This window comes from Fistularia commersonii, chromosome 24 (assembly GCF_037954325.1).
Source record: "Fistularia commersonii isolate RoL2024-O1a breed Wild chromosome 24, RoL_Fcom_v1.0, whole genome shotgun sequence".
Classification (NCBI taxonomy): Eukaryota; Metazoa; Chordata; class Actinopteri; order Syngnathiformes; family Fistulariidae; genus Fistularia; species Fistularia commersonii.
Window position 1 is genome coordinate 707,011 of NC_141307.1, and position 15,465 is coordinate 722,475.

A 15,465-nucleotide genomic window follows, 5' to 3' on the forward strand; every position below is an offset into this window, starting at 1 on the left:
CTATCCACACACACACACACACACACACACACACACACACACACACACACACACACACACACCATTTAACCTTCCATCTCCTTTCAAGTGTGCTTCCAGGTCCTCTTCTGGAGGATCTACCCCGACGTGAGGAAGGCGACCGACTCGTCTTCCTCCCCCCTGAGGATGAGGAGGGCGCTATAAATAGCGCTGGCCTATCGTCGCACGTTTGGCCTGGTTTCCGTGTCACTCCGGCGTTACCGTGTTTCCTGCCTCGTATAACTTTACAACCTTTCTTTAATGGCGGCAATTATGCCACGTGTGTGTGTGTGTGTGTGTGTGTGTGTTGTTGTTTTTGTTGCAAGGGGGCGGCACACAAGCTAATGCAAGCTAAAACGGCGGCGCAGTGTTATTATCTTAATGCTGACAGGCGAAACCCTGGTAACAGTCAAGACAAGACCCCAAACACACACACACACACACACACACACACACACACACACACACACACGTACACGTCAGACACACACACACATGCGCACGAATGCTTTAACAGCACGAGGGCATTGTGATGGGACAGCGAGCAGCGGGGAGTGCAGATGGGAAGGGAGCCAATGGGGACGGGGTATCCGCGGTCAGCCTACAGGCGCCAGCCAATGGAGACGGACCCGGAAGGCCCCGCCCCCCGAAAGGGGCGGAGCTTCCGCATCCGGCCCCCGGTCGCGCGCCTTTGGCTCGGACGGGGCGTCGCATTCCTACCGCCGCCCCCCCGCCTAGCTCCCCCCGGCCGCCGGGCGAGTTCAATAGGTGAAGCGGGGAACTGTGGGAAAGTGGGGGGGCAACAAGAGGGGGGCAACAAGAGGGGGGCAACAAGAGGGGGGCAACAAGAGGGGGGCAGAGAGGCACGAACAGGACGCTTTGCGGGGAAGGTAGCGGGTCAGCGAGGACAGCGGGACTCCACCTGCTTTCACTGCCAAGGACTACCAGTACTTGTGTCTGGCGCAGGGGGCCGGGACAGCAGGACTTGTATGCCCGGATGGCTCTCTGGGGAACTTCCAGGCTTCCCCTCTAGAACGTTCCCCGTTTTCCTCCTGGAAACTTCCCATGTTTTTTCAAGATGTTTTTAGATTCTCCTCCCGACGTCTTCAGGTTTCCCTCCAAATATTTTCCAGGCCCTGCCTTCTCGTCATGCGCGATGATGAAGATGGTGGCGGATAAGAAGCTGGCGCAGGTAGCAGGAGGAGCTCCTGCCAGCTCAAGGACGTCCTGGAACATTCAGGGGAAGCCTGGATATTTTTGGGAAATTCCAGGAAATTTTCAGAAAAAATCCTGGAAAATCCTGAAAATGTTTGGAAAGTACTGGAAAGTCCTGAAAATGTTTGGAAAGTCCAGGAAAACGCTTGAAATTTTTGGAAAGTCCTGGAAAGGTTTAGAAAGCCCTGGAAACGTTTGGAATGTCCTGGACAATGCTTAGAATGTTTGAAGAGTCCTGGAAATGTTTGGAAAGACCTGGAAAATTTTTGAAATGTTTGGAAAGCCCTGGAAACGTTTGGAAAGTCCTTGAAATTCCTTGACATTTTTGAAAAGCCCTAAAAGGCCTGGAAAAATTTGGAAAGCCCTGGAAATGTTTGGAAAGTCCTGGGAAATGCTTGACATGTTTGGAAAGTCCTGGAAAGTCCTGGAATTTTTTGGAAAATCCTTGAAATGCCTTGAAATTTTTGTAAAGCCCTGAAAGGCCTGGAACAGTTTGGAAAGCTCTAGAAAGCTCTAGAAAATGCTGGCAAAGCCGCAACACCTGATTGGTTCCCTGAAGATCCGCCTCCCTGGGGAACGTTCCCGCTCCGCCAGCAGGTTCTCCTCCTGACCTGGACGGCGCCGCTTCCTGGGGTCACGCTGCGTTTAACACGGTTAAAAGTTCACACAGAGGAGATCCCTGAACATGCATGCACACGTGTGTGTGTGTGTGTGTGTGTGTGTGTGTGTGTGTGTGTGTAGCTATCAACCCTACAGGCGGGACCTCGAACGCCTCGCGAGGTCAAACGGTCACTTGCAATGAATCACTTCGTGGAAGAAGCTGCCTGGATGTCTGAGGGTGAAGCTCCACACACACACACACACACACACACACACACACACACACACACACACACACACACACACACACACAGGTGTGTTTATGCGTTGTTTTTTTTTTTCCACGAAAACAAAAAGAAACTCAAGGACGGTTTGTGTTGCGGTTCTTATCTGGCGGCAACACAACGGCACCCCCACCAATCGTCACAAACACACACTCTGCACACCACACACACACACACACACACACACACACACCTACACAGGCTTCATATAACACCTCCACAGCCAGAACACCACACACAAACACACACACACACACACACACAGTGCTAAATAGACACAACCATTATACAACTTTCATGCAGCCTTCATGTAACACCCACACACACACCGTCCGTGCAACACACACACACACACACACACACATCCTGAAAAAAAATCTACACAACCGTCATCAAACACCTCCACAATCTTCATGCAAACACACACTGCAGGATCTCCACACACCCTTCAGAGAAGCTCCATCAAACCTCGGCGGAAGCTTCTCTTCCAGGTTTGTTTGTCTGAAATGGTTTCCAGGCTCTTGTCCAGGTGCTCCTTCCTGGTGAAGGTATTTTGGGGGCGGGGCTTCCACGCCGCCGCCGCCGCCGGCGTCCTCGTGCGAGACGGGGCCGAAAAACAAAACTTCTAAAACCGAGTCCTCGCCGAGGCGTGAAGAGCGGCTCCCTTCCGGGGGACGCCGTCGGCCATTAACGCTTTTTTTTTCCGTCCAAAAATCCGACCCGGGATTAAGGCGCTAATCCTCGCCGCGGACGCCCGGCGCCGAGACGCAGAACCGACGGCGGGGATTAAGATTTAACTCGACGCAAACGACGCAAACTCCAGAACGCCTGAAAGTCCCAGGAAGAAGCCCTTAAAACCACAAATATCACTTAAAATCACAGAAATCCCTTAAGGCTGACTGAAGTGTGTGTGTGTGTGTGTGTGTGTGTGAGTGTGTGTGTGTGGGGGGGGGGGGGGTTGTGAGCAGGGTTTACAGGGATGCCACACACACACACACACACACACACACAGCTTCTCATTGAAGGGGCCAGTCAGACATGAATACTTGTTGGTGTTAATCTCAGATTAACACCAGGATACTTCCATCCAGATCAGATAATCCAGACTTTATCCAGACTCCTTTTAAATCCTCAGATTATTTTATTAGCATTTAGAGCAACTTCCTGTAACCCTAAACTCCAGATTACCTTCTTGAAATATTTTTTTTCTTTTTCCCGATTCCCAGATTATTCCTCGCCACCCATTTTCCCGCGCCTTTCCTTGGATAATCCCGACTTTCCCCGAGATAATCCCGGTTTATCGGCTCCCATCCGCGATTTTGTCATTTTCTTTGCTCCTCTTCCTCTCCGCGCCGCATCAATATTTATAACCCGCAAGCGCTCCGTCTCCTCTGCAAACCAGAACAATACAAATAATATTAAAATAATATTAAAATAATAAAAGCGTCTCATTAGCATTAGCGTGTTTGATCCGGCTGTCACGGGCTTTTCAAAATAAAAGACACGAAGCTTCGCCGTTTCCTGGTTTCCGACCGCCGTGGCTATTTCTGGGCTCCCCGCGAACCCAGATGATCAATAATAATCCACGATCAATATCCAATTTTCCCTGCACAATGCAGTGTGTCGTATGTAGCTTAATGTTAGCGCGCGTGCGTAGCATGCATGGCGTCCTGGGTTCGATCCCCGCCGTCTCCAATGCATCTGCCAAATCAATATGACGTAACCACAGGAAGTGATGTCATCCACCCTCTTGACGGAGAAGCTAGCTAGCGGCGTTGCCGTAGTGCCACTTCCTGTTCCTGGCTATTGCCGTGCAACAATGAGCCGTGCTAACCAACTAGCAAGACCAGAACCAGCGCTAACTTCCTGTTTGGCTGTATTATTTGAGCTAACTTCCCGTTATATACGCAGTTAATATTCCTGTTAGGTGGGAGTCACTTCCTGTCTGTTTCAAATATATACATGAACACACACACACACACACACACACACACACACACACACACACACACACACACACACACACACACACACATTTATGTATACATCTAAATATAGGCTCGAACCAGGAAGTAAACATAAAAATAGTGGATCCCTTCCTTTTATATTGAGATGCTAATTGTCGTTAATCCACTCTGGAAACCTGTTATTCAGGTGCAATTGTGTGTGTGTGTGTGCGCTCGTGTGTGTGTGTGTGTGTGTGTGTGTGTGCGAGCCTAAAAAACCTCATCTCCAAGGGCGTTTACGTGCATGTGATCCAATATGAGGCTCTTTATTCACCTCTGGAATTTTTTTTTTTTTTTTGTCTCAGGCCGCCGGTGCGTCTGGATACACGTGTCATCAACGAATTGGTGCGCGTGTACGTGCACGGAGCGGCGTGCACGCGGGGAGGGGGGGTGGCGTGCACGGATCCCCGGCCGGATACTGAGCAGATCCTCAGCCCTCCCAGTCGACGTGGAAAGTGGGTTTGATCCAACAGCAGCTGAGCAGATCCAGTATGGCTGTGCATGTGTGCGTGTGCACGTGTGCAAGGCCCCTAAGACACACACACACACACACACACACACACACACACACACATATATGTGCAACGTTTCTGACCAGCCCATGCTCTCCAATGACTCACTGAGTGTGTGCGTAAACTCTCTCTCACACACACACACACACACACACACACATACCCTGGCACGCTCGCTTTCCCAAACACACACCCACACACACACACACACACACAGCCTCACTTGCTCGCCGCTTCACAAAGCACCGCCGAAAATGTGTGTGTGTGTGATATAAAAGCTAAAGAAAAAAAAAAAAAAAAAAAAGAGGGGAGTGGACGAGAAGCGTGAGGAGAAAAAAAACACACACACGTCAGAATGTGTGTGTTGGCGATGCAGCTGTCACACATGCATGTGTGTGAGCACACGTGCGTGTGTGTGTGTGTGTGTGTGTGTGCGCAAGTGTGAAATAAATAACAGTTTGACAGGGCAACAAAATGTGCTGGATGTAAGCTGTCACTCCGTGTGTGTGTGTGTGTGTGTGTGTGTGTGTGTGTGTGTGTGTGTGTGTGTGTGTGTGTGTGTGTGTGTGTGTGTCGGTAGTGGGTTCGATTCCCCGACGTCTTTCCCTCCAGGAAAACAAACACAAAAAAGGATGTTGCTCCTGCTTTTCCCTGCCATGTCTTCTTCTCTCTCCATCCTGTCAAAACCCTCTCCTCCCCTCGTCCTCCATGTTCTCTCCATCCTGTCGTTCCATCATCCATCCATCTAAACATCCATCCATCCATCCTGTCGTTCCATCATCCATCCATCTAAACATCCATCCATCCATCCTGTCGTTCCATCATCCATCCATCCATCTAAACATCTATCCATCCATCCTTCTATCCATCATCTATCATCCATCCTTCCATCCTTCCATCCTTCCTTCCATCCATCATCTATCATCTATCATCTATCATCCTTCCATCCATCCATCATCTATCATCCATCATCTATCATCTATCCATCCATCCTTCCCTCCTTCCTTCCATCCTTCCATCCTCTATCATCTATCATCCATCCTTCCATCCTTCCATCATCCATCCATCCTTCCCTCCTCCTCCTCCTCGGAGGTTCGACTCGGACCTGTTTCTTTTCCTAACTGGTCTCCATTAGTTGTTGTTGGTTCTCCAGTGTTCCTGCTCGTTCCTCCTCCTCGACGCTCTCGGGAAAAATTTTAAAAATATTTGTTTATTTTAAACGAAAAGCTGGAGGAGAAGGTGGAGTTTTTTTATTTGTGCTTTAATTTTGAAATAGAAAAGGTTCCCTCTTTTATATAAGTACAAATCTTCACGTTTGAGGTCATTTTGAATTTCACTTCTTCCAGGCTTTTCGACGATTTCAAGACAAATCAAGAGGTTCTGACAGATTTAGATAATTTTATTCAATTATTGCCCATTTATTTATTTTTATTATTAATTTATTTCATTAGCATTATATTTATTTTTGTTTCTTTTTCCTCTACAGTGAGTAATCAGATTACTTACTGGACTACTCTGGAGACACATCAGCGAACCTCCAGGGGTCAGAGGCAGGTCACACACACACACACACACACACACACACACACACACACACACACACAGAGACACACACCCAGCTCCCCCTGCTGCTACGGAGACCACCGCAACACACACACACACAAAGTCCCACTTCACACAGTTCTAATATCCAGGAAAAAATCCAAGCAAGGGAACCTAGCTACTGGGTGAAATGGTGTGTGTGTGTGTGTGTGTGTGTGTGTGTGTGTGTGTGTGTGTGTGAGGTCAGGCGGCGGCAGCAGCAGCGCGGGAAATAACAATAAAAATAAATTCGCAGCTGTGGTTCTTGGGAATGTACAAAGAAAAAGTGTGTCAGAAGGGATAGTGGCGCGTGTGTGTGTGTGTGTATGTGTGTGTGTGTGTGTGTGTCGGTGACAAAATGAAACAGCAGCCAGGGCGAAGAGAAAGCGAGGCTGTGATTCGGAGACTGGCAGCGTGACTGACTGATCCCTGCATCCGTATCATGGGATTAAAAAGCCTGACACGCCGGCCACACAATGGGGCCGGATGCAGATAAATAAAATAAAATTAAAAATAATATAAAGATGACTAAATTCAATAAAAAAATAGGGAGATAAAAAAATAGATAAAATAAAAGGAATTCAATAAAACAGGGAGATAAAAAAAAACAGATTGATGAAATCAAGTAAATGAGAGACAAAAACAAGAACGTATAAAAACAGGAAACTCATCAAAATGAGTTAGATGTATGTAAATAGAAAAGATGAGAAAATATGTAGAGAAATAAATGATAGATTGAAAAATGCATGAAATCGAAAGTAATAAAATATCAATATGATAGAATAAAAATGCACTCAAAAGGTTGAGTAGGTAAAATAAAATGAACTAAATTCTGTTAAAAAATATATGAGCGGGTAGCTTAAGGTGCATGAAATAGAAAAAAAAAATCAATAAAATAGATGCGATAATAAAATGATTTTTTTAAAAATACGGTCAATATATAACAAATAAATAAAAATAAAATATAACCAACGCACCACAAAAAGTCAGTCAAAAGGAGCGTGAACGCGATTATCGTCCGGAACGAGCCAGACGAGGACGTTATAATGTGACACACTTTTAACAATAACGGGAGGACGAGGAGGAGGAGGAGGTGGCGTGAGTTAATGCTGTCGAGCGGCTGTGCATGCACACACGCACACACACACACACACGCGCTAACACACACACACACTATTGTTAAACAATCGACAAAATCGATATTGGGTTGCATGTACAGACACCTGTTTTTGAACACATACAGTGCAAAAGGTCAAAGGTCACGGTACCGCTCAGATGCACAGCGGGGGGGGGGGGGGAGACACACCTAATTATTCATGATTTTTATGTAACGAGATTTGGGTAGAAAAAAAAAAGAAATGAGGTCGGAGAACATAGTGAGTGAACTCAATGAACTGGAGGAGGGGAGGAGGAGGAGGAGGAGGAGGAGGAGGAGGAGAAACTTTGAGAATAAGGGGAGGAAAGGAAAAACAAGTGGCGTTTGAAATCCAGAGATATAAAGTAAAGAAACAGAAGAGCGTTTCAGCTCCCGTGGATGTGAGCGGGGACCTCGTTTGACCTCTGACCCCTGGAAACACACCCCACTCCACCCCCACGAATAGAAAAATCGATGTAGATTTTTTTTTAATAAATTAAAAAAACACGTGTGCGATGAAGAGGACGGTTGAACCGGTTCTGCATGGGTTGATCAAACATCTGATCTCCATGAGTGGTGGAGATGCACCACCTTCTCCAAGCGCGCTCCCGAGGCGCGTCCCCGATCCCCCCCCCACCCCCCCGCGGTGCTACACAAAAAGCGTCCGGGTAGGGACAAAAAAAAAAAATTACAAAAACAACTTATAATCATAAAGCGTTCTTTCTGTATTTAAAAATATGTTTTTTAAAAAATACATATTTTTTAAAATGTATTTAACCGGAAGTACCCCCCTCACGCGAGCACCGGCGTTTCCGGTCCCCCTCCCCGCTCCGCCGGCGCTGCGCAGCCCCGCTGACGGCGGCTTCACCTCGGATGACCCGGCCCGCCAGACTGGCTGTCTGCTAGCTAGTAGCCCCGTTTGAACCGAGCCGACGGAGGAAGAGGAGGAGGAGGAAGAAGAAGAGGAGGAGGAGGTGATACGCGCTCTGCCCCGTCACGAGAAAGAAAACACTCGGAGGAGGGGGGGTTTAGGAAGGAAGGATGGACGGAAGGAAAGGAGAGAGTGGAGGTAGTCTTCGCCGCCTCCCCCTCCATGATCGCGGCCACGTTCCGAGCTCCGCGGCGGGTTAACGGAGAAGCTAAAGCTAAAACAACTTAGCTTCGCTTCTGCTCATTAGCAGGGGGGGCTAACCGGCTAGCGGTGGCTAGGCTAATGGGGTTAGTCCGTGCACTTTCACCGTGTGGGGGGGGGGAAGAAGGTGGGGAGGGGTTGTTGTTGTTGTTGTTTTTTTTTTTGTTTGTAAATAAAATATAAAAAAAGTTGCCATTAGTAAGGGGAAGGGGGTGTGAGAAATAAAATTTCAAAAATGCGTGAAAACGCACTTCTCCGATAAAAAGTTACCCGGCAGCCGCGGTCCGTGAACGCCTCACGTCCAGGGAGCGGCGGAGGTGATGGTGGCGGAGGGAAGGTGGGCATTCGCCGGGGCGGGCGGACGCTGAGCAGCCCCGGCCGGCGGAGCCGCTCCGCCGGCCGGGGCTGCTAAGCGTCCACCGCCCCCCCTCCGGCAACTTCCACCCGGGAGTTGAAAAACACAAACCAAGAAGAAGTTTGACACACACCGGCGGCTCCCCTACCTGGAGACGGGCGGAGGCGGAGCGGGAGGGGGGGGGGAGGCGGATTACTCCCGCAGATCCAGGGTGGTGCGGTGCGGGGCGCACAGAGCCAGCGCTGGGCGCCGCAACGATTGGAGCATAGCGGAGCGGAGGAAGAGGAAGAGGAGCGGAGGGGAGAGAGAGCAGAGAGGAGGAAGAGGGAGGAAGAGAGAGAAAGCCTCCTCGTTGCTGGGGGGGGTGGAGGGGTGGAAGGGGGGGGGGCGGAAACCACATGATCTTTTACGTCAGCATACATTTGCATAGGATGCCAAATGTGTGTTGCCTGTGCAGGTGTGTGTGTGTGTGTGTGTAGGTCGGTCGCACCTGTGGGACACATTTTTATTTATTTATGTTTTTAACGCTATAAAGTGACTTTTGTGTGTGTGTGTGTGTGTGCGGGGGGGGGGGGGCACCTGTTTGATTGCGTGCATGCATATGCACGAATGCACACACACACACATGGCGTGTGGTGACTTCCGGTATCGGAATTGACCCCCCCACTCCACTCCACTCCACGCGTGTCACCGGACATCACTCTTTTTTTTTCTCCCCCCCCTTTCCGAAAATGTGGACAACAGCGACACCCAGTGGTCAAAGCGGGAATTGCATGCGTGGATCGGTCAGAAATATGAAAATAGTTCAATTATTTATGGGTGAAAAGTGCATCTCAAAGCGAAAACAAACCTAAAAGTTGATTTGAAGTATTTTTCTATTTCACCGGAATATTTTTCCTGCAGTGATTTTAACATCTTTTCTTCATTTGTATCATTTTTCTCGCCTCCTTGTGTATTCTGAAAATATTACTTGTCAATGATAGAATAAAATTCTGTTCTTGTGGTTGAATTATTGGGAGATAATAAAGGCTGGATTTTTAGACCAAATTAAATCTCCTAAAATATGACCAGACGTGACACGTCCAGATTTCATTTTTACAATTTGTTTTATTTATGTAGCAAACCGTAAACTCTTATTTTGAAATCACGGCGGAGACTTTATTTTGAAACGGATAATCCATCACAAATAAATAAACTGTCATTTCCGAAAACCTGCGGCGTCGGATTCTCAGAAAAGAGATTTAAATATTTAAATAAAAGAGAAACATCTGGAGGAATTCAAAGAATGAAATAAATAAAAAGGAAATAAAAACACATGAGGGTGATGGAGGGGTGAGTGAACTGTGTGTGTGTGTGTGTGTGTGTGTGTTTACACCAGAAGGAGAAAGAAAAGAAAAAGAAAAAAAAAAACCCTCCCATTTGGAAGGGAGACAATATGAGCCGCGGTCGTCGTGACAACGTTTGTTGGGATGGAATGGGTTCGGTCATTAAATCCAGATTTAAAAGAAGAAGCAGAAGCTGCGAGGGGGCGGAGCCAATCACAGTCAAGGGGCGGGGCTTCACCTGCACAGGTCGGCTGTCAATCATCCGACACACACCTGTCACGGCGTCCGTGAAGCCGTGACCTTTTGACCTGGAGAAGCTGGCAGCAGACAATTATTGATTATTCACACATTTTAGCTTTGGACAGAAAACCTTTCCATCACTTTTTTTTTTTTTTAATTTCTTCCAAATTTTTATTCTATTTCATCATCCGGAGGAAAGTTAAAGGGGAGGAAATAAAAGATACATTTTGAAAATGCATAAAAGAAGCCGTGGTTGTTGATTCGCCGCAAAGAAAGAGGAGTAGAAGAGGAGAAGCCCTTCCTCCCTGGCAGAGGAGTGTTTTCTGGAGAAGACGTTCAGGTGATGTTGCCGGGCAGAGAAGACGCCGGCTCCCAGCCAATCGGCAGAGTTTTGGCCGACATCGCTTAGCAACAAATAAAAGTTAAAAAAAATAAAGGTTTGGTAGAGGGCTGGGTGGCTGAGGGGGGGGGTGAACGAAATAAAGAGGATTATTTAACAAACTAAAAGTGATTTAATTCCAAAATTTTATATTCTTATATACATCCTGCAAGGTCATTTGATGCACTTCCTGTTTACGGCGTGGGATTTGGGGCCGGAGAGTCACCACACACACTGCAAGCATTAGAGATGCAACACACACACACACACACACACATGTGCTTCCAGTGGTGACCACCAGGGGCGCTGCCCCCCACACACACACACACACCGGACAGGAAGTAACCCGGCGACCAGGATCGCAGGTATTTTTGGCGTTTCCAACGGCAACGCTCCCGGTAAACAAGCTGTTTGTTTGTCCTCCAGCCTCTGAAAGGGGTTGCCGTGGTGACGGGGAACATCTTTCAGAACCTGGGCCTCGACGCCGCCGCCGCCGCCGCCGCCTCCCAAAGCACGCCGAAGGTGAAAGTCGTGCCTGGAAAACAAAGTCAAACCTTTGAGAAGAAGAAGAAGTGATGTTTCTCCAAAACAGGCGTATTTGTGGCTCCTTTCCTGCTTCGAGCTCTATTAACGTGCTACTAACGTGTTATTAACGTGTTATTGACGCATCGTTAACGTTCCAGGTTGTAATTACCACCATAAAGGGCGAGTTTTCGTCAACAGGTGGACTCTTTGATCTCTGGGGATCAAACGGACACCGTCTATCATCTCGAGAAACGGCGATAAAGAAAAGCCCTTTGATGTTGAGATATCAAAGACGTGGGCTTGGGGTTCTGCATGTTCTCCAGGAGGAACCCCAGGACACACGGAACCTCCTACAGGACCTCCAGGAGCTCCAGGAGCTTCAGGTCACAGGAGATAAATAGCCTCCTGCTATTGGACCGTCTGGATCACATGACAGGAAGCAGGAGGAGCGCCGGACCAGGACCACCTGGTGGATCCTTTGGACCTGAAGGACCATCAACTTCATCTCCTCCTCTTGGTCGCACACACACACACACACACACACACACAGGTAGACACCAAACATCCATCAGCCTCCTATAGTTTATAATTTAAATCAGACATTTAAATAATAAAAAAAACATTTAACTATTCTCATTATTATAGTAACATGCGTTTATTTCTCTTCTATTTTATGTGTATTTTTTCAATTCATTTATTTTACGTTTTAATGTCTTTTTCCCATCTAGAATGGAGCGGTCTTCCCCGCGGCGGCCAGCAGGGGGCGCCATCGAGGCGCCGCAGACTGAACTGGTCATGTTATTGATCCGTGATCAGATCCATCGGCGATCGATGCTTTCTTTCTTTCATTTCAATCAAAATTTTAAATTTTTTGCTTGTTATCCAATAAGAACACAAAGACTCAGACGTTTGTACTTCGGATTTTATTGTTTCTGAGAAATTCAGTTACAAGTAAAAAATAAATTACTTCCTCTTATCTATTTATTTGGACTCTATGTCGAAAGTTTTCTTTTTTCTACTTTTAAATATTCTTTACTTCTATATATGCATCTTATCTTGACGGCGGCGACAGAAAACAAGAACTCCGGCTTCCCCCCAATTTTTTTTTTTTTTCCCCGAAAAAAAAAAAAGAGAAGAACGTGCGAAACCTCGGACGCTTTTCCGATGTTTCCCCCGGCGGCTTGGTAACACTGTAATAAACACGTGTAATAAACCGTCGTGTTTATACTCGAAAAAGGAAAAGACGGTAATAAAACGCCGCGTGATTAGAAGCTAGCGACGCGAAAACATGCAATTTATTTTTTTTTTCTTCTTTTGAAGTTTCTGTACATGAAAGAACCCCCACCCGGTGGCCACGCAGAGAATTACAGCTTGAAAGAGGACGAAACGCAGGAAAATGCGCTTCTTCGCCGACGATACGCTTGTTTTATTGTCAGGCTGCTCCGATTAACAGCTATTAACCTTTATTAAGGTGTAATAACGCTAACGGCGTCATGCGATCAGAGGAGAGGACGACATTAGCTAAGATGCTATTAGCAGTTAGCATCGCTGTTTTTTGTTTGAAGTATGAAGACGTGGCCGGAGTTACAGTATTTTTATTGGAATTCTTTCTTTTTTTTTGAAAGTACAGACTCGATAATCTGAGGCCGCGCACGCTCGCATGTTTGACACGAGCGGCGCTCTGATTGGCCGTCGTCCCCGCCGTCTTTTTGAAACCTTAGCTAACCATCGGTCACGGTGTCGCTACACGCGGACCCCGATAAACGCTAACGTCTCGAACCGGTGCGTGAGATAACGCCTCGTTAGCGGTTCTGACAAACACGGACTTTTTTAAATTAACATGAAAATGGACACATTATTAGCCGTTATCACCATTCCTTATTACCGTGTTATTAACATGAGAGGAGGTCAGGAGGCACTTTGACGCGGAGACACTTAAACAACAACATCAAAATAAAATATAACACTTTTGTTTGGAAACCGCGAGGCTAATTGGAGTAGCATAAATGAGTCCGGAATCGGGTTCTCTGGACCGAAACCCCCCCCCGCGTCAGGCACTTGTTTGAAACGTCCGTCGCGCCTCCAAAAAAAAAACAAAAAAATAAAAAACGACCAATGGGGAGCGAGCAGGCGGTCCTCGGCTAGGCCCGCCCCTGGCGTTAGCTCTGCCCGGCCTCCTCCCGTCGGACGCCGGGGGACCTCAGCTCCAGGTTCTCGGCGAGCGCGGGGTCGTCGGGCTCCACGGGCCGCGGCGCCGGGTAGTTGGGCTGGAAGTAGCGGTACGGGTCGTCCTCCTCAGCCTCGCCGTAGTTCTGGAAGATGTTGGACGGCAGCTGGACTGCGGGGACAGCGCCGCCGTCAGTCACGCCGTCGCCGTCTGCGGCGCCGAGCGGACAGCGGAGCGACCCGGGAGGCGCCGGTCGGACAGGCATACCGTCGGTCAGAGCCCAACACAAACATGGCCGCCGCAGGAAGCGCCACCGCGAGTCGGGATTGGTTAGCGTGGGAGAAGGGTGGGGGGGGGGAGGAAGGAGCGGTGAGACAAGACGGACAGACGTTACCACAGGGTTACCATGGTTACACACAAAAAAGCAAAGAACTCCCTCCAGAAGCACAGAGGAACCGACGAGAGCAAGCGCTATCTACGTGAGATGGTCCTACGAGAACGGACGAGGAGTTCAAACGAGGTTCGGACGAAGGGTTTTGGGAGGAGCGATCTTCTCCAGGCTCACAAGGAGGCTCTCCGTGATCTTTCGAGGAACCTCCGACTTCAAACGCCCCAAAAGGGAACTGGAGTGACCCGGATTTTATGCTTCTTGAGAACTACAACCGACCTCACGGAGGCTCTCCAACCGCAGAGGCTCCGATGAGAACCACAAACACTTTGTAAGGAACGTCCAGGCTCTGATGACAACTTCAAATACTTTGTCAGGAGGAGTTTTTTGCAAAGAACTTCCTAAATTTTCTGCGAGGTACTTCCGTCCAAAGGCTCCTCGCAGAACCACTCACACTGACGGCTCCTCAAAGAGCCACGTCTCCATCGGAGGTTCTTGAAAATCCTTGTTCTTTGGCTTGTTGTACGTTCCTTCAGGAACCACAAACATATTGAGAGCAGCTTCTCCCTTTGGACCAAATGGAAATGATCCACGTCTGAGGTCCAGGGAGAACATGGAGGGTTTGACCCTGGAGGTTGCCCAGGGAACCACACTACCGAATGGTTCCTCGAGGAACCCGATGGAGAACATCGAAACTCCGTGGAGTTCCTTTGGGGTCACCTCGGGGTCGATAAGTCTCCACTTGAACTACAACTACTAGTCGTTACCTCGAAGGTTGTGAGACATGCTAGCTGTTAGCGCTGCTTCTGCTGTTAGAACGTAGAAAGCGGTTAGTTCTGACCAGACCTTCAGGACACCAGAACACCAGAACATGTAGACGTTCCTCAGAGCCCGGAGGCCAAAGGACGAATTGATTTCCCGTTTCCTGGAAACATGGTGGAAACGGGGCCACGAAGGGGGCGGGCGGCTGTCAATCATACGACTTTGGCGTCAAATGAGGAGTCGCTCGGTCTCCCGGCTCTGAGTCACATGACCCGCCTCCCTGGGACGGCGAAGCGTCGGTTCCACGTACCTCCAACGTTGTAGCCCAGGCAGGCGTTCTGGTCGCAGTACCCCGGGGGGCCCGCCGAGCCCACCGGCCCGGGGACGCCGGGCCGCCCGGGGGCCCCCGGGTTACCCGGACGCCCCGCGGAACCCTGGCTGCCGGGCCGACCCTGTCCTGGAGCGCCTGGAGATTTCAAATAATTACTCCTCTGATGGAGAGACAGGAAGTGACATCACCTCTTCCTGTTTGACCTTCTAATCAAAACAAAGGTTTGAGTACCGGGGGAACCCGGGGGTCCTCTGGGGCCTTGAACCCCAACGCCTGGAGAACCCTTCTCCCCACGCTCACCGGGCTGACCTGCGCACACACACACACACACACACACACACACACACACACACACACACACACACACACACAACCAAACTCCATTGGAAAAACTGGCATTTTAAGGTTCTTAAAGTATTTGGCTTAATTTTGTTGGTTTACGTAGCTTTTTGATGACGTGTGTGTGTGTGTGTGTGTGTGTGTGTGTGTGTGTGTGTACATTTGTGTATG

General features: G+C 48.6%; 2 protein-coding genes across 4 annotated transcripts in view; both read right to left on the bottom strand.

Annotated features, from left to right (window-relative positions):
* The window catches only part of LOC147219572 (zinc fingers and homeoboxes protein 2-like), a 60,541-nt gene extending 51,403 nt beyond the window's left edge, over positions 1 to 9,138 (bottom strand). Inside the window, exon 1 of the mRNA XM_086171171.1 lies at positions 8,987 to 9,138. The gene's annotated coding sequence lies outside the window, so the exon portion shown is untranslated. The remainder of the gene's footprint in view (positions 1 to 8,986) is intronic.
* Positions 9,139 to 12,218: 3,080 nt separating this feature from the next.
* The window catches only part of col14a1b (collagen, type XIV, alpha 1b), a 38,169-nt gene continuing 34,922 nt past the window's right edge, over positions 12,219 to 15,465 (bottom strand). Inside the window, exons 44-46 of one of the 3 annotated variants that reach the window (XM_086171175.1) lie at positions 15,187 to 15,264; positions 14,935 to 15,090; positions 12,219 to 13,640 (exon numbers count right to left, since the gene is read on the bottom strand). In XM_086171175.1, the coding sequence (XP_086027301.1) occupies positions 13,603 to 13,640; positions 14,935 to 15,090; positions 15,187 to 15,264 (272 nt within the window). In that variant the 3' untranslated portion in view covers positions 12,219 to 13,602. Of the gene's footprint in view, positions 13,685 to 14,934; positions 15,091 to 15,186; positions 15,265 to 15,465 lie in introns of all 3 variants that reach the window. The other 2 variants (XM_086171173.1, XM_086171174.1) reach the window with 2 other exon arrangements.